General features: G+C 30.0%; 2 protein-coding genes across 2 annotated transcripts; one reads left to right on the top strand and one right to left on the bottom strand.

Moving 5' to 3' along the window:
- Positions 1-5,281: 5,281 nt before the first annotated feature.
- On the bottom strand, positions 5,282-7,868 carry LOC107164036 (uncharacterized). Its single transcript, XM_015511712.2, has 4 exons — positions 7,600-7,868; positions 7,322-7,444; positions 6,409-6,589; positions 5,282-6,322 (listed from the first exon to the last, which is right to left on the bottom strand). Exons 1-4 carry the CDS (start codon positions 7,640-7,642, stop codon positions 5,389-5,391), a joined length of 1,281 nt encoding a protein of 426 aa, XP_015367198.2. The 5' UTR covers positions 7,643-7,868; the 3' UTR covers positions 5,282-5,388.
- A 1,589-nt stretch (positions 7,869-9,457) lies between these two features.
- OXA1L (OXA1L mitochondrial inner membrane protein) lies at positions 9,458-15,463 on the top strand. Its single transcript, XM_089220307.1, has 8 exons — positions 9,458-9,922; positions 10,000-10,129; positions 10,960-11,103; positions 14,274-14,359; positions 14,421-14,585; positions 14,652-14,768; positions 15,020-15,179; positions 15,251-15,463. The coding sequence occupies exons 1-8, from the start codon at positions 9,611-9,613 to the stop codon at positions 15,394-15,396; spliced, it is 1,260 nt and encodes a 419-aa protein (XP_089076433.1). The 5' UTR covers positions 9,458-9,610; the 3' UTR covers positions 15,397-15,463.
- The last annotated feature ends 1,366 nt before the right edge of the window (positions 15,464-16,829 follow it).

The raw sequence follows: 16,829 nt of genomic DNA, 5'->3' as shown, positions 1-16,829 counted from the left end.
GATAACATGTTTTGTGCGTTGTTGAATTTTAATGAGTAATTTTAAATTTATTTAGTTGCGTTCGTACACACTACACTCCGATACTCGTGTCTCGTGTCTGGCATATATTATAACCTACTGCATCTCTTACCTACATATTTTGTTTCCTGTGTGACGTATAGTAGTTGATGCATATTATTATAATTTAATCTATTGTAATTTACCTAATTGCTAAGTGTCAAGAAGTGTTTAATGAATAATGTTTAATTGTTATTTTTATTAAAATGTCTGAATTACATAAGAGTTTGGTTTGCTTATGCGGAAAACAAAAATCCAATTTAAATGATACCAATAGGAAAAGGCACATAAGTGCATGTAAAATAGTAGTTGAAAGGTCAAAAGTTGAAGTTAATTAAAACTCGTTTGCGTAGCACAATGGTCGAAGATCGGTTGGAAGCGTTGATGATAATATCTTGTGAGAAAGATGTACCGGTTGATAATACTGAAGTCATCAATATTTTTTTATCATATAGTAGTGTACTTCGTAATTTACTTCATTAATTATTATTTCATATGTATGTAAAAATATATATTAATGTGCAAAAAATAAAATGTTTTTAATGAAAATGTTTTTTTTATTAGCTACTAGTATAAAACTATAGCTCTCAAAAATTATTTAAATATACATAATAGTATATTTTACATTATATAATATAGCCAGTATCCAATTTAAAATAAATTACAATTTTAATGGCAGTTGTGGATTTTGTGTTGAGTATGAAGTAGATATTAAAAGAAATATTAAGAGTTTTTAGAGCGTTTATTAAAATTGTAGAGCAGGGCAGTTAAATAAAATATGGAATTGGTCACAGATATATTCATTTAGATGAAGAGTACTGAATGGATAATCATTGGCCAAGTTTGAATGAGTGGCTGGGTAAAAGGTGGTATCTATGCTTAGCAGATTGAATTGTACAATATATGGACATATGCTCTATGTAAATGTGTAAGTTATTAAACCAAGTTTTTTTTAAGGATATTAGGTGTAATATTTCTATATCTTGAGGTGAAGCTCGGAGGTAGGGTTTTCAGGGAGAGAGAGTCACATACTGGATTTGAGGTGTATTGTTTTATTAGAGGGATGAAGTCCAAATGTGGGAGTTAAGTAAAATAAAGGAAGATAAGATAAGATGAAGATTTAGCTAGGTTGTCTTGATTAAAATATAAAAGAGACAAGTGGTATCAGAACTACTATAGCCGAAAATACATTTAAGAGTTAACGGAAAACCTAATTCATTCATGTAAAAGTTTTTGTAACACATTTAAGAAAAAGTAATTGAGAACATTTTTATAAGTATTTATAATATTTATAAATATAAGTATATATTTTTTTTTCTTTTGATAAAAAAAATGTACTTAGAGACTTAAAATATCTAATCTCAAAAATAAATTTGATTTTTGATTTTCACTACCGCAGACTAGTATTTAAGAATAATTAGGGTAATAGAACTAAATTATTTTACATAACTGATGTTGAGGTATAGCAATATAGGTTTAGTTTAAGGTTGCTGGGTGTTTGGTAATTTTTTACTACCCCCCCCCCCCCATTTGAAATTGAGTTCGGCGCCACTGTTTCTGATGATATTCGAAATGTATTTTATTCTTTTTGTACTTAGGCGTAGAAATGGAATACCTGCAGGGAACTTTCGATTTTAGATTTTCAAAAGTAATAATATAATATATACTTCACAACAGTCAACAATCACAACACTGTTGAAAAAACATCTTATATATTATATTACAATATTATCCGTTATTTATATTTTATTTATTTATTTGCGGATAACGCCCAGCAAATCACATAAGACTAATAATTTACTAAATAGTAATATGGTTATTAGCTAAGCATTTGGAAAAATCACCTACAAAGTTATTAATTTTAATGAAATTATAAATCGCAGAATACGAGTCTGATAAAAATTGTACGTTTGACCCGTGCAGGTCGGTACCGCTATTCGTTCGACAAGCGGATGATACCAGTGTGGACGCTGTACGCGTGTCTGAATGTGTTCGTGGTGCACTACAACTACGTGGAAGGCGTGCGGTACGCGGACGGATCGTTCCGGACGTGCTTCGAGGAGTCGTACTGCTTCGCGTTGATCGAGCTGCTCAACCGGAGCGTCGGCCCGTCGTCCAACGTGATGTGCTCCATGTTCTACGGGCGGGCGGTGGCATAAGCTCGCCGGGCTGGCGGGCGCCAAACGGACGCTCCAGTTCCTGCCTGGACGACACTCGGGACGCGGTGTCGATGGCCAACCGCCTCGCCAGCGTCGCTTTCGCTGCAGTTGTACATGATGTCTGACATGATACTGGTGCCGCCGACCGTGGTGGTCGCGTACTGGTTCAACGGCATGGGCCAGATGGTAGTCTACATACTGGTGTTCGTGCAGTACTATGTGCTGGCCCGCGGGTTCGGCCGCGTCAACGACATGGTCGAGTCGCTGGACATGGTCCGCGGGCCAATCGCTGGCCCGGTTGACCGGCGTTTACGACGAGCTGTGCACGCTCGCCGGCTACGTGAACCGGGCCTACGCGGCCGAGATGCTGCTCCAGTGGGCCTACAACATCGTCCGCGTCATCATGGTCGTGTTCCGACTGATGGAGATCGTGTATTCGCTGGACAGCCCCGTGGCCAAGTATACACGCCTTATCTGTTGGTCCAGCACTTGGGCGAGCTGTTCATCTTTGTGTTGCACACGTCGCGCGTGTGCACGGTCGGCGACCGCCTGTCCGCCGAAATACTTATATACCTATTTACCAGGCGCGCACTAACACAATAGGAGGTTTGAGGGTTTCAACCCCCCCCCTCCAGAAATTTCAGGAAAATTATTAAATATTACGTTTTCATATAGGGTGAAAGTAGTTTTAGTCAATATAAAGAACATAAATATAACTTACTATAGTTCTATTATTGATATTATTAAAAGTTTTAATATTTAAAAATTCTAATATAGAGATACCCTGCAGCCTGCATTTTCAATATTTCCATTGTATTATGAATCACATTCTCGTTAAGATCTTGGTTAGATTAGAGATTTTAAAATATTATAGATCTTATATTATGAAAGTATAATTAATATAATTAGTTATTAAATTCTGTAAAACAAGCGTCTCTATAGTGGTGGGCATATAACACTATAGTTGAAATTGTGTAATCTTATTTTTAGGTTAGATTATATAAATAATTTATTATTTAATGTATTTATCATTATGGATTGTATAAAAACTAACCACCCTCATCCCCCCACCAAAAAAAAAAAATGATTGTGTACGCGGTCGCCCCTGCCTGTGTATTTCTAATATCGTGTTTCGTGTCTGCGCATATTATTGTATAGGCAACTCTCTTCTAAACCCTCAAAAAACTAGATTATAATACAATAATGTAGGTATACAAAAGCCAAAGTCCAGATTAAAAAAAAAATTGAAAACTAAATACCTATTATTAAATTAGAATTTAAAAGCTATACCTAATAATTCTTAACAATCTCAACTTAAATATACATTTAACGGGCTTATACAGTTGTACCTCACTCTATAGCTTATACCTACCTGGCTACCTATCCGCGGAGTAGGTACCTACAAATAAATAAATAGATTAATAACATATTAAATGATCGCACAACCCACGTTCAAAAATGTACCTACAAAATCACAAACTTTAATATTTTTGAAAAATTGAAAAAACGGTTTGACCTCGCCTAAAAATGTTTTAGTTATTTAGCAACACCACAATTAATATTAGGTAGGGTCACTGATTTTAGCGTTTGCCGCCCTACCAGTGAAGATTTTTTTAAAACAGGGCTATAACTAAAAAGAAGAAAAAAACATATACAGCACGCTTCTCGATAATTTTTTTTCACCACAAAGAATATAATATATAATATGAATCATAAATAATAATTTGTTTTTGTCAATAAGTATAAGTAACCATGACAACAAAAACTATGAAACAAAAAAATATGTACCTACCATCCCAAAACCATAGGTTTACCTAACCTACTACCTATACTTATAATAATTTAATTTAAAAAAATTAATGGAAATTGTTCAGGAAAACGTCTTTAATGTTTGATACCTAATTTTTATTAATATTTAATATAGTATGATTTGGATAGATCGAGTAGAAACAAGCAACAGCAAACTCTTCGATTTAAAATTGTATTTTCGTGGTCGATTTACTATAAATTATATTAAATTGCTTTAATCGTACTCCGCGATGCTAGTGATCTTCAAACACTATCCTCAAAACCGAGGTTACTCGGGTAGGTAATACTGTAATCAGAAATAGTTGTGTAGGTAGGACAGGTAGGTAAAATGTGCGTAAAGGTAGTGTTTATTATTATGTTAATACTCCATTATCAATAACTACATCTTTTCGAGTGTCTAGTACTTAGTTTTTTAGGTGTTCCTTTATGTATTTCAATAAAATATAAATTTATGGACTTGGATTAAATAACTGCCATTTTAAATGGTAATATTCAAGACAATTGGTAGTCTTTGGTTTAGTTGAAGGCAGAATAGGCAGATCAACTTGGCACGATGGATATTCAATATAATTTTTATTATGTCTAAATAATTTAAGTATAAACAGAAAACTGTTTACACAATCAAAAAATAGAAAACTGCTCGGAGAAAATTCAATAGAGAGTAAAAAAGAAAATTCAACGGAACATTATGACAGTATTTTAATTTTTTTATATCTAGAATTAGGTGTTAGACATACTTTTACAAATTGTCAGTTCTAAGCTTATTGGTAAAACTGAAGACGTGACATTTTTATTTCCTTTCTAAAACCCACAAAATTTGAACATTTAATATTTCAAAAACTTTTTTTATCTGAATATTAGACATTAACTATTTATTTAGATATAATGGCCTATACCAGGTGACTATGGGCTTTAATTATATCAAATAACTTAATTCAATTTTTGCTTTAAGGCACCAATGCAGAGCTGTCCCAATCGGAAAACAGTAGAATTCAACTCCTATAAGTAACGGCTAGTTCTTTTGTGTAGTAAGAAAACCCTACATATAGTACAGGCAGTGCCGCGTTAAGCTATGTTGCCGCCCCAGGGCCAATTAAAATATGCTACCCTTAATTTTTTATTTTATGTTGATCCTTAAAAATTTTCCGTCCTATCAAACACCATAAAATTTGCCACCTCTGGGCAGTTGCCCCTCCTTGCCCCCCGTTAAATGCGGCTCTGAGTACAGGAGTTGATAATATAATTTTTGAAATAAATATTCATTTTTTAGATGTTGTATTACATTTTATAATATAGACTTTTTATACATATATACAATATAAACAAGCAAAAATTGTTATTATTTTTTATTAAATAATATAATTCACCATTCGCCATACCCTTTGATATCATTTATGTTACTACCAAAGAATAACACATCTCCATGATTGGCAATAAACATAGATTTTTCATTTACGTATTTCGCCAATTGTTGACGTTTAGATATAATCTCAAGAGCTTTGGATTTTTGATCTTCAAAGTCGTTAATAAAATTTTTGTCGTCTGGATTCAAAATTATTGGTTTAAAAGTTGTATCTTTTTTTAATGATGATTTTATATCAGCAGAACAAACTGTGGTCGAAAATTGGTGTTTAACATTATCAGCAAATTCTTTCATTTTCTCCTGAAATAAAGGACTTGTTGAATCATTGCAATATTTTTTACCAGCAGAACTGTTATCTATCAAGAGGTCAACCAAATTTTGATATTTATGTGTCAAAACTAACTCCGATTCTTGGACATCAAGGTCATTTTCTTCTAATGTTTTGTTGTTGTTTTCTTCTGATTTATCATCTAAATCCTCATTTATGGGTAATTTACTTTTCTTAATTTTTTTTTTTGACGATTCAACATTTTCACAGGAGAGCTGTTTCGTTTTTTTCTTTTTATTCTCTAACTGAATGTCGTCATAATTTGGTAGTACAAGTTCTGTTTCTTTCATCTGTTTAGCTCTGCGTTTATTTTTTTTCAGTAGCATTGTATTTAATTCATTTTCAGTTTCAGTTTCTTTATCTTCTTTAACAATAATTTCTTCGTGCATATTGTCATTATTATTAATCATATTATCTTCAACACTTGATGATGTATCATGTTTATCTTTATGCATTTTTGAACGTTCTTTTTTGGATTTAAAATATTCTTTCATGTTCAAACCATTTAAAATTTGACCATCATCTTTAACACCTTTTCCAAGTATACATGTCAATTCTTCTCTTTTGTATTGTGTTAAGTCTTTGCCTCTGGTAAATTTGTGGTAACTGAAAAACACATACAATTATTTATGGACTTAATAAAACTATCAAACCTAATTCTTTGATAAACATTTTTGTTCTTTAGTACATACTGAACTCTTGATCTTGAATTCAAAGAATTTTGAACAAGTGATTTTTTAGTAGCTGTATCTCCATTTAATTCTGATAATTCTTGATACTGGTCAAACTTCTCTGTTAACTGTGATAATAAGCGTGAATATTCTTCGCCTGCTTTGAACCAATCATCTGCATTATTTGCTACAAATCCAAATCCTGTAAAATTTTTAAAATTATATACAGAATTAATATAACTTTTAGAGATACAATATTAGCTAATACTCTAAATTTAGTAAAATAATTTAAGTAATTTGCTAGTTATATTTAATGTAATATTGAAAATTGAATAGGAACACTTAAAAACTAATAAAAAATACTATTATTATTATTAGAATAAGTAGGTTGGTTCCTATTGTTAGATATTCTACTAAATTAAAAATAGTACATCGTATTAATAAGTAATGCAATAGTTAAGAATTAATTTACCTTAAAAAAAAAAAATTTAGAAAAGATAGGTACAATTTGTAGCTTATATTATATACATAACTTTTGTATAATAAATTAGTGGACAAAACCTATAGGTCTGCGATGCATGAAAAAAATTATTTTTAGATATTTATTTTAAAAATAAACATAGATTATTTAAAATAACTTAACTCAACTAACAAAACTTATAAGCCTTGAAAAAGGAAAAATATTTTTATTAATAAATTGGACTTAACTTGAAAATTAGTTTACTTTATTTAGTTTTAGGTATTTGTTTTAATTGTAATACCTATGTTATTTAATATTAAGTGTAGAAAGTTCTACACCTTCAAATAAAACCAAGTTATGAGCTTAGATAAATATGTTAAATGAATACATTTTTAATAACCAAATCAAATTGAGACTAGACTACTAAATTTCTACAAGAAAGATAAGTTTAAAATACAATTTTTAATTAACTACCTGTAGGTTTCACCTTATGTACAACTCTTATATTTTCTGATATTCCTTGTTTATTTTTTCCAAGACCAGATCCTTTAGACCAACCAAATTTTTCAAGCATCCGCTGACCAAATTTTGAGTCGTCTGAAAAAAAAACAGGAATGTTATGATGCACGTAATGCAAAAGTAGATATTTTATCTATCTAAGAATAAAAGCAACTTGGAAATGAAATATTTTGTACCAATGTAATGATTTATAACAACCTTGCTGAAAAAGAAAATTGTTTAATTAAACTTACCATTCGACCAATGATTTTGAGCCGACAGCTTAATACTGTTCATAGTAGAGATGTATCGTTCGCGAGACGCGAACGAACGGATCAAATTGAACGGGTCAAACCTGTGAAAAAAACAATCCTAATCGTGAAATAATAAAAAGTCGTTCATTCCTTCAATTTCGTTCTCGTTCGGATTGCATTGCTAATTGCTAGTTGCTACCAACTCAAAATTCTTAATAAAGAGTGATCCGAACTTGGGCATCGGACAGTTGGGCCACAGAATATTTGAATATATATTTCATCTCTTCTGTGGTTAGTTTATTAATCTCATGGAATAAACGCATCAATCGGGGCCGAACTAAAATGCAGATGTACCAACTTAGAAATATAAAAACTCCCATTTCATTTCAATTTTTATCCCAAAATTATGTATTTTCAAATTCAAATATTATTGTACAATTCGAAAAACCGTGAAAAAATGCGTTTGAAAACGGAAAATTTAGAAAATCTCGTTTACGTGTCATATTCATTAGTAGTCATTAAATAGATTTAAGGCCCTGCTGGATATTTCAGCGTTGGGCCATTTAAAAAAAAAAAAGGGTAAGTGGGTATCACCAGTGTTACTGTTCTATGGTATCACTCTGCTGTACATTAGGGGGTGGGGTGGACCTCTGACTAGGGTAGGTTAAATTTGTATGCGATGTACTGGAGGGGCGATAACAAACAAGAGTGGCGGGGCAATAAATTTTATTCGGTGTATTGGCGGGGCGATAACAAACAAGTACCAAAATTTTCAAATCTTAGATTTAAAAATAAAATTTTTTATGAATTTCTAGCTTAAAATAATTTGCACGTAGCCAGGATTTTATTAATTTTTTTTTTTTTTTTTTTTGGGGGGGGGGGTCAAAATAAATTTTAACAAAATTTTTATACATGATTGATATTCAAAACCTTTTATTTTTTTTATAAACTGAAAGATTAAAACTTTTATAATACTTACACTCAATGCTCATGTAACAATGTAAGATTAATATCTCATGAAACTATGAAAGACATTGCCGTCTGATGATATATATATATATATATAGTGGGTGGGTCCAGACTCATGGACCCCCCTGGATACGTGCCTGCTACTGGCTACTGCACAGAAGCAGAACGGTACTCTGAATTCATTATATATTGTCCACATTTTTTTATTTTTTTGTACTTATAATTATATTTCTATCTTTCTTTTAATCTCTTAGTTAATTTTGTTACAAATTATGTTTATTCCTATAAATAATAATCGTTTAGCCAATTTTTATTCTTACTAACTATTGTTCCAATTAATATTTGTTCCTTACTTTTAAATATATTACGTGATAAAAATCCATTGGTACAAAATATAATTTGGAATAAATTTAGTTGAGAACAATGAGTCTTAAAACAAAAAAATATTGAAAGCAATTAATATTGGTAGTTGGCAGTGTTGGCTTAATATTAACTATTAAGTATTAGGTATTAGGTAATGACTAATGGCTATTTAAAAAAAATAAGGACATAAATGAATTTTAGAACAATTATTCACTGGAACAAATTGACTAAAGAACAACTATTTTGTGGAACAAAAAGTAGTTAATCTTATATATAAAAATCTTTTGTACAAGTTAAATATCTATAATATCTTAAAAGTAATGTTGAAATTATAATTATTGTCATTTGAACGACATTTAATAAATGTAATTACAAATTTAATGTAAATCCTCATTACAACTTTCATATAAATCAGCCTTCTTATGCCGCTAGCGTACTCTAGTGAGAAATTTTGAACTACAAAAATATAATTTTCGGAAAGATATGATAGCGGCAAGCGGCATCACCTTATTTATCTATTATCTTTTATACATCGTGGGTGCTGTAATCGCTAAACTCTAATACCATTGAACATTTTACTATTTTAGTCTTAGTACTCTTGTGGCCTACAGGCTACAGGCAACAGTGAGAGTGAGTGTTCACAACTCATCGGTGGATCTGGTTTTTCAGTCTGAGCGAAATGCCTCCTCCGCGATTAGTTATGAATTTATGCCTTCGTATGCGGGTTGGACAGGTACGTCATTTCCACCGAATTTCTATTTCAAAACGGGTAGTTTTATTTGCCCCAACAAAATTCACAACTCCAGATCATAGGCACGTCTTGTACGCTACAAATCTCACGTTCATTCGACACAGTAGTGACGAAAGTCGCGAGCAGCCGGAAGTGCTTTCATCGGTTAAACGCGAACCCGTGGATTTGAACGAAGATGTTATACCTGAAGCACCAGAAGTGCCTGTTGAAGAGGCAGTTGAACAAGTCGCAGTAGTCTTGGTATATTTTTTTTTATTTGATAAACATATTAGGAAAGAACTGATTTAATAATAATTTCGATTTTGATTTCTGTACAGAATGCATTAGGTGAACAGACGCTAAAAAGTGCAGGACTTGGATCGTTCACTCCTGTAGGATTGTTACAAAATGCTTTAGAATTTATGCATGTATCTTGTGGTTTACCCTGGTGGGGTGCCATTATAGCAGGTGAGCAAATATAATTATTTACATTTTTAAAGATTTGAATACAGACAGATATTTTCCATAAGTAACTGTTTTAAGTAGTGTTCACTGTTCAGTGTGTTCACTAAAATAATGAATTTGTTCATGTTCACATTCAATCCTTAAAAAAGGAACTCTTTATTTTTGTGGTATTTTCAAACAAACCCGTTCATTTAATTTTTATTTTATGAATACTTTACCAGCAGTTAATATAAAAACCCATACACATATAGGACTCTATCCAAAAATAAAAACATAATTATTAACTTTAGAGCATGTAGGTACATATTTTAAAGTATCTGAATTAAATACATATATTTATTAAATAGTAAACAAATTTAGTTTTAAAATCCGTGCAAATTCATTAAAAATATAAGCATATTTAACGTTCTATATTTGAAAAAAATCTGGTGAAGTTTGGGTATCATTCACTTACTATGTATGTGAACGTGTTTTCATGAACAGCGTTCCTTCCATTTTCCAAACACTAGTTTTAATATATGTTAATTTAACAATTTATTCCTTAATAACAACTATTTATTACTATTAATCATATAAACATCTAATAATGAAAACAATTTGGAAAATATTTAATTTATTCATCAATATTTTTTTTGTTTTAAACAAAATAAAACTTGTTTGAAGTTAAACTATTCAAGTTGACCAAAAGATAATTCATTGTTCAAAAATACTTATTATACATAGTTCATAATGGTTATTTTTAACAGTTTACCTAATTTATTAAAATAGTTGAAAAACTCATAATATTTCACCTATAAATAATATGATAACTTAAAATGTATTTATTCTTTCAGGTACTACCATATTGCGTTTATTAGTTTTTCCTTTAGTAGTTACGTCTCAACGTCATACTGCAAGAATGAATAACAATATGCCTCAGATTCAAGCATACCAAGAAAAAATGACAGAAGCTAGATTGCATGGAAATCCTTATGAAAGTAAATTGTTTACTTATTTTTGTTACTGATACTGGTGTATAAATGTCTTTCAATTTGATAATTAATATCCTTGTTCCCTATTTTAATTTAAACTGCAACTGGTTTACCCATTTTAATTGATTTAAAAAAATTGTGTGACTTAACATATTACTTCTCAAAACTTTATGGTTTTGAATAGAATATTGCATGAACAGTGAACTGTGCACTTGTCTTATCAATAGTAAATTTATAATTTAATGAACATACATTGTGAAAGAGACAATTTTTATACAGATGGTTTTATTTAGAATTTCAATATTCATTATATCCAACTTAGTATATCATTAAATTTAGAATGAAATGAAACTTGCATTTATAATTTAATTGTACCTAATAATACATTTTATTATTTTTAATTTACTTTTTTTACAGTAGTTACTGTTACTGTACTTAATATATATATATATATATATATATATAATAATCCACTTAATATAAGTTATTAATACCATAGAAAATATTGTTAAATGTTAATAATTAACATAATAGCATATTTGTATTTTTATCTAGCTTAAATTTTAATACATTTTATTTTGCCTTTTCTTCTAAAGTTTACGTTTAGGCATCTGGCATGCATACAGCAGTATTATATAATATGGACTTCCAGTCATGTTTTTCATGTGATAAAATGTATTTTAAGTATTATCCACTGAGATAGATAATAACATGACAAAATATAGAGGTGTCAGCAACAATACGTGTTTGAATCTTGCATGCGCATTCCCACTTTTTCCCATGTATTAGGTTCTCCGATCTTAATGCTTTGGTATATGCAACCAATGAGAGGCGGAGAACGTAACACACAGTAAAAAGTGGCAAATATGCGCATAAGAATGTTGCTGACATACCTATTTATTTTGTCATGGATAATAATATATACTGGAGTGCAGACTCGGTCGTAAAAACGAGCCGTCGTGTTTGCCGTTACCCCAACCACTGAAGGGCAAAACATTTCATTTTAACATACAATGGACGTAAAGTTATGACTATTTCCATTCATAATTCTTAATTCTTTAACTAATTGAATGAAGTAATAATTAGTCATTACCTTATTGTATTATCATGATTATATATACCTAATATGATATAATCATATAAAAAGAGACGAAATTCAGCAATAAATTAAAATCATATAGAAAAACTTATGATACATTATAATTTAAAAAGAAAAAAATAACACTCATATTTTATATCAGTATATTTATTATTTATACATAAGTACAAAATAATTATTTAAGTATTTCCTTTCGTACCATTATTTAACATGATGTATGTCGGGGTCAGCTACCTAGTTAATATAATATATAAATATACACAAATAGCCCAAATAGGTAATCCAAAAACTATTAAAAAATTTTAAATAAAATTATTTTTGATAGTTTCTTTGGGTTAGAAGGTATATTGTTCAATACTTCTCTCAAATTATATTCCCTTTACTAATGGTGCATTCTTATCTTTTCTGAACGTGGTACTTATTAGTTTAAACAATATATATTCGTGGCTAAGTGCCCCTAAATCCACATTTATTGGAAGCGAGTTAGAAAGAAAAATAAAAGACTACAGCTTTGTACTTTTTTAGCATATTCGACAATATTGCGTGCTCAATTTGTATGCAATTGACTTTCCTGGACCACAACACTTTAATAGCTTTTTCTAAATGCTGTAATATTAATAGAAAAGATTTTAAAGCCTTAATCATTTTACCTCTACTATTACTGCATTCACAAAAGTAACGGCTGTATTATTATTATGATCAGATTGATGATTTTCTATCAACATATCAGCACACAAATTTTTTCATCATACTTCTCACAGTGCATCCAGAAATATCAATCACATATTCTCCCTAATAGTTTTTAGATTACCTAGCTAGTTGTTAGATATATATTAACTAGCTGACCCGACAGACATTGTCTTAAGAGGACGTGATACCCGCATGTGTTGTCTCTGTCTTACAAGTGTATTATATAGTAAATTTTACGTTCAGCAGAACACGTGTAGCTCCGTTTGCTTAGAAATTAGAGTGAATTGACCTCTTATAAAATTTAAAGGTATGATTGTTATCTAGTCAACCTCATATGCTTTTTATTATATTTAAATTTTAAAGGAAGTTATGAGTATTTTAAGATGCACAAAAATATTTACAATTTTAAAATACTCATAACTCGCTTTAAATTTGATATAAAATAAAAAGCATATTAGGTTGTCTAGATAATAATCTTACCTTTAAATTTTATAATAGATCAGTTCACTCTAATTTTTAAGTTAACGGAGCTACACGTGTTCTGCTGAGCGAAAAATGTACCATGTTACGCATTTGTAAGACGGAGACAACACATGCGGGTATCACGTCCTCTTAAATAAAAGCACAAAAGGAAATATTAAAATATATTATTTTGTACTATTGTATAATTTAAACCCAATGGCCTATGTTGCTGAGGGTCTTAATTAATTAAAAATAAAAAAAAACTTGTTTACATAATAAATTTACTGTTATAAAATATGTGTGTAATTATTTTCTTTTTTAAATTATGATTTATCATAGGTTTTTCTGTGTGATTTTAATTTATTGTTAAATTTTATCTTTTTTCATATCATTATATGATATTATATAATATATAAATAATCATGTTAATACAACAAGATAATAATTAATTATTACTACATCCAATTTGTTTAAGAATTAAGAAAATAATTGAAATAAATTAGGAAATATGAACAAAAATAGTAAAGTACACGTCTTTCATACGTAGAAATTAAATGTTTTGCCTTTTGGTGGAGGTGGGGGAGGTGGAATTCGAGACAGCTATTTTTTTTATCATTGCGAAGATTGACGAGTCCGCGGGCTAGTATAATATATTATCAACTATCTCAGTGGCATTATTAATTTATTATCAGTCATAATCATCAATAATAAAATTACTATTTCTATAATTAGTTAGGTACAACTTTTGTTACCAGCTAAAATATTTTTTTAATTAGCATTTAAGCCAATAATAGCGAAAATTACAAGCTATTATATCTAATTATTTATGAAAATATCAAAACCTATTTTTATTAAATTGTATTTTTGATCTAAATATTAAATAATAATGTAATAAGTATTTCAATTTCAATTTTTTTTTTTTTAGTGGCAAGAGCTTCACAAGAACTCATGTTATTTATGAAAACGAATCAAGTAAACCCATTGAAGGGTATGATACTACCAGCTATTCAAGTAATTTACAATCAATCCTAAAAAATGATCTTTTAACAATAATCTACCTTTTTGTTTGTAGTTTCCTATATTTTTAAGTATGTTTTTGGGATTACGAGGAATGGCAATGTTACCTTTAGAAAGTTTCAAATATGGCGGTCTTTGGTGGTTCTCAGATATCACGTTGCCTGACCAATATTTCATATTGCCTGTTGTTACTGTCATTACTCTTGGTGTGACATTAGAGGTATTGTATTGTAGCTATAAAAATATGTATATTTATATTGATTAATTAGTTTTTCAAACATTTTAGCTTGGAGCAGATATTGGTAAACTTACTTCCTCGGGTGTAGGATTTGGAAAGTATCTTAAATATGGAGTACGTGTATTACCTCTTGTTGTGTTTCCTTTTATTGTAAATTTCCCATGTGTGAGTATCAATTTAACTAAATATTTTTATTTTAACTTTTTCAAAACAACATTGATATCAAAAAGATTATGAACTATATTTGTATTAATGACCAAATATTCTGTCCCTTTTATTATTTAATTAGCTAAGTCTCTAACATTTAATAATCTATATCAAACAATTGAATAGATATTTTGTTGCTTGACAATATTGTAATTTTAAGAAAAACTAACTGTGTAATTTATCAATGTATAACTTTATTTATTTTTTAGGCAGTATGTTTATACTGGGCATCTACCAACTTCATTTCACTAGGCCAAGTACTATTTTTGAAAATACCAAGGGTAAGGAATTATTTTAATATAGAAGAAAAGAGGAGTGTAGAAAAACCAAAGTCAAAAAAGAAAGGAGTAATTGGAGAGTTTAAAGAATGTAAGAAATTGTACTTAGTTTTCTTAAAAACACAATATTCTTAAAATAATCATACGCACTTCTTTTCATAGCATGGAAAAATATGCAAGTTGTTAAAGAAATTGAAGAGAGGGAACGTTTAGATCATATGAAATTCACGCAAGCCGGCCGAGCAGCACCAGTTAAAACGTTTAAATATAATCCAAAAATTGTTGGAGGCATCAAAAAGGAAAATTAATGCAAATCATTGTAGTTTAGTTTCTGTTTGTTTTTATATAATATAATATACTATTCAATATATAAAATGTATTAATTATAACTATATTTATATGTATATAATATATATACATACACACAATTTATCTTTAAGGGTCGGGCCACACATAGTGGTCGAGCCGCAGCGGTTCAACCGCTCAACAAATTTAAATTGTTTTATTTTAAATGCAACCGCCCGATACGCGTTCACACTTACGTGGTTCAGCCGCGGAAATTGCTGCGGTCCAAAAGTTGACCGCAACATGTCGCGGTTGACCCGCGTGCGGTTCGACTGCCCAAATGATCAAAACACATTGTTTTGAATTAGTCCGTTCACACATAGTCGCGGTTCATTTTTTCAGAGATCATTTGCATTAAAAAAAAAGAATTCCAATAGTGGGGCCTAAGGTTTATGGTAACTTTCATAACCTAAAATTACACTGTTTTTTTATTTGTAAAAAAAACTGATGTTTTAAAATATAATTTAAATTTTTTTTATCAAATCTATTATAAAATACATGAAAATCTGGTATATTTTCTTTTGGAACAGCGTGCATGTCAACAGTAGTATTACGAGCATGTCAACTGTAGTATATGGTACTATTAATTACTAAGTTTTAAAATATAATAATTTTTCAATCACCCAATACTTTGGTATAACCGCACGCGGTTCGACCGCGCACATGTGAACGGTAATCTGGCGGTTGAACCGCTGCGGCTCGACCGCTATGTGTGGCCCGACCCTAAGAGAGCAAGGAAATGTTAAGACTAAATTGCAATTAGTGACCAATAAATTTAAGACTTTGGATCATAGAGAAAAGGTAGGTCCTAAATTTCAAGTCTCCCCCCCATCAAAAAAAAAATTCTTTAATTTTTCATAAGCATATTCAATATTGTATTAGGGCTTCAGCTCCCCCACTCCCAAAGATCGATTTGCAAGTTTGTTGTTGATACATGTGTATTCTCCAAAGCTACAGCCACTCTTTCTGTGACATAATTACTTATTGATGGGGTATTTATGATGCTTGTCGATATGAGTACCTGATGTAATGTTTAAAACATTTTTTAAAACACGGTGATGAACACCATACATTTCTAACTTAAATAGAAAATTCAAAGAATGTAGTCATACTGCAATATAAAATAATTGGTATGAATAAAACATTGACTGTATTAGTACTATATTCAACCTAAAACATCAAAATACATTTTTTTAAATCATATTATATTGTATCAAGTATATATATGGCATTAGATATTTCAGAATCTCGTTTTTACCAAAGATTTCCTTTAAATTTAACTCTGATTTTATTGTTGTCATAATCCTAATCTGTTTCACTTAGTTGGGTTTTTGTTTTTTTGGACTTAATTGAATTTCAATAGAAGTATCTAACTCAATATAGTATAATATATAGA

The sequence above is a fragment of the Diuraphis noxia genome, unplaced genomic scaffold, assembly GCF_037042655.1.
Source record: "Diuraphis noxia isolate RWA-SAM2 unplaced genomic scaffold, SU_Dnox_SAM2 contig0002, whole genome shotgun sequence".
NCBI lineage: Eukaryota > Metazoa > Arthropoda > Insecta > Hemiptera > Aphididae > Diuraphis > Diuraphis noxia.
Note: the sequence above shows the minus strand (reverse complement) of the source record. Positions and strands in the feature narration are given on the sequence as shown.

Bases quoted from the DNA above. Each gene is read 5' to 3' on its own strand.
- OXA1L (XM_089220307.1), top strand. From the start codon at position 9,611: ATGCCTCCTCCGCGATTAGTTATGAATTTATGCCTTCGTATGCGGGTT. The intron at 9,923-9,999 runs GTATATTTTTTT...ATTTCTGTACAG, and splicing joins AACAAGTCGCAGTAGTCTTG to AATGCATTAGGTGAACAGAC. The intron at 14,360-14,420 runs GTAATTTACAAT...TTTTGTTTGTAG, and splicing joins TGATACTACCAGCTATTCAA to TTTCCTATATTTTTAAGTAT.
- LOC107164036 (XM_015511712.2), bottom strand. From the start codon at position 7,642: ATGAACAGTATTAAGCTGTCGGCTCAAAATCATTGGTCGAATG. The intron at 6,590-7,321 runs GTAGTTAATTAA...AAAATTTTACAG, and splicing joins ACATAAGGTGAAACCTACAG to GATTTGGATTTGTAGCAAAT. The intron at 6,323-6,408 runs GTATGTACTAAA...TGTGTTTTTCAG, and splicing joins AATTCAAGATCAAGAGTTCA to TTACCACAAATTTACCAGAG.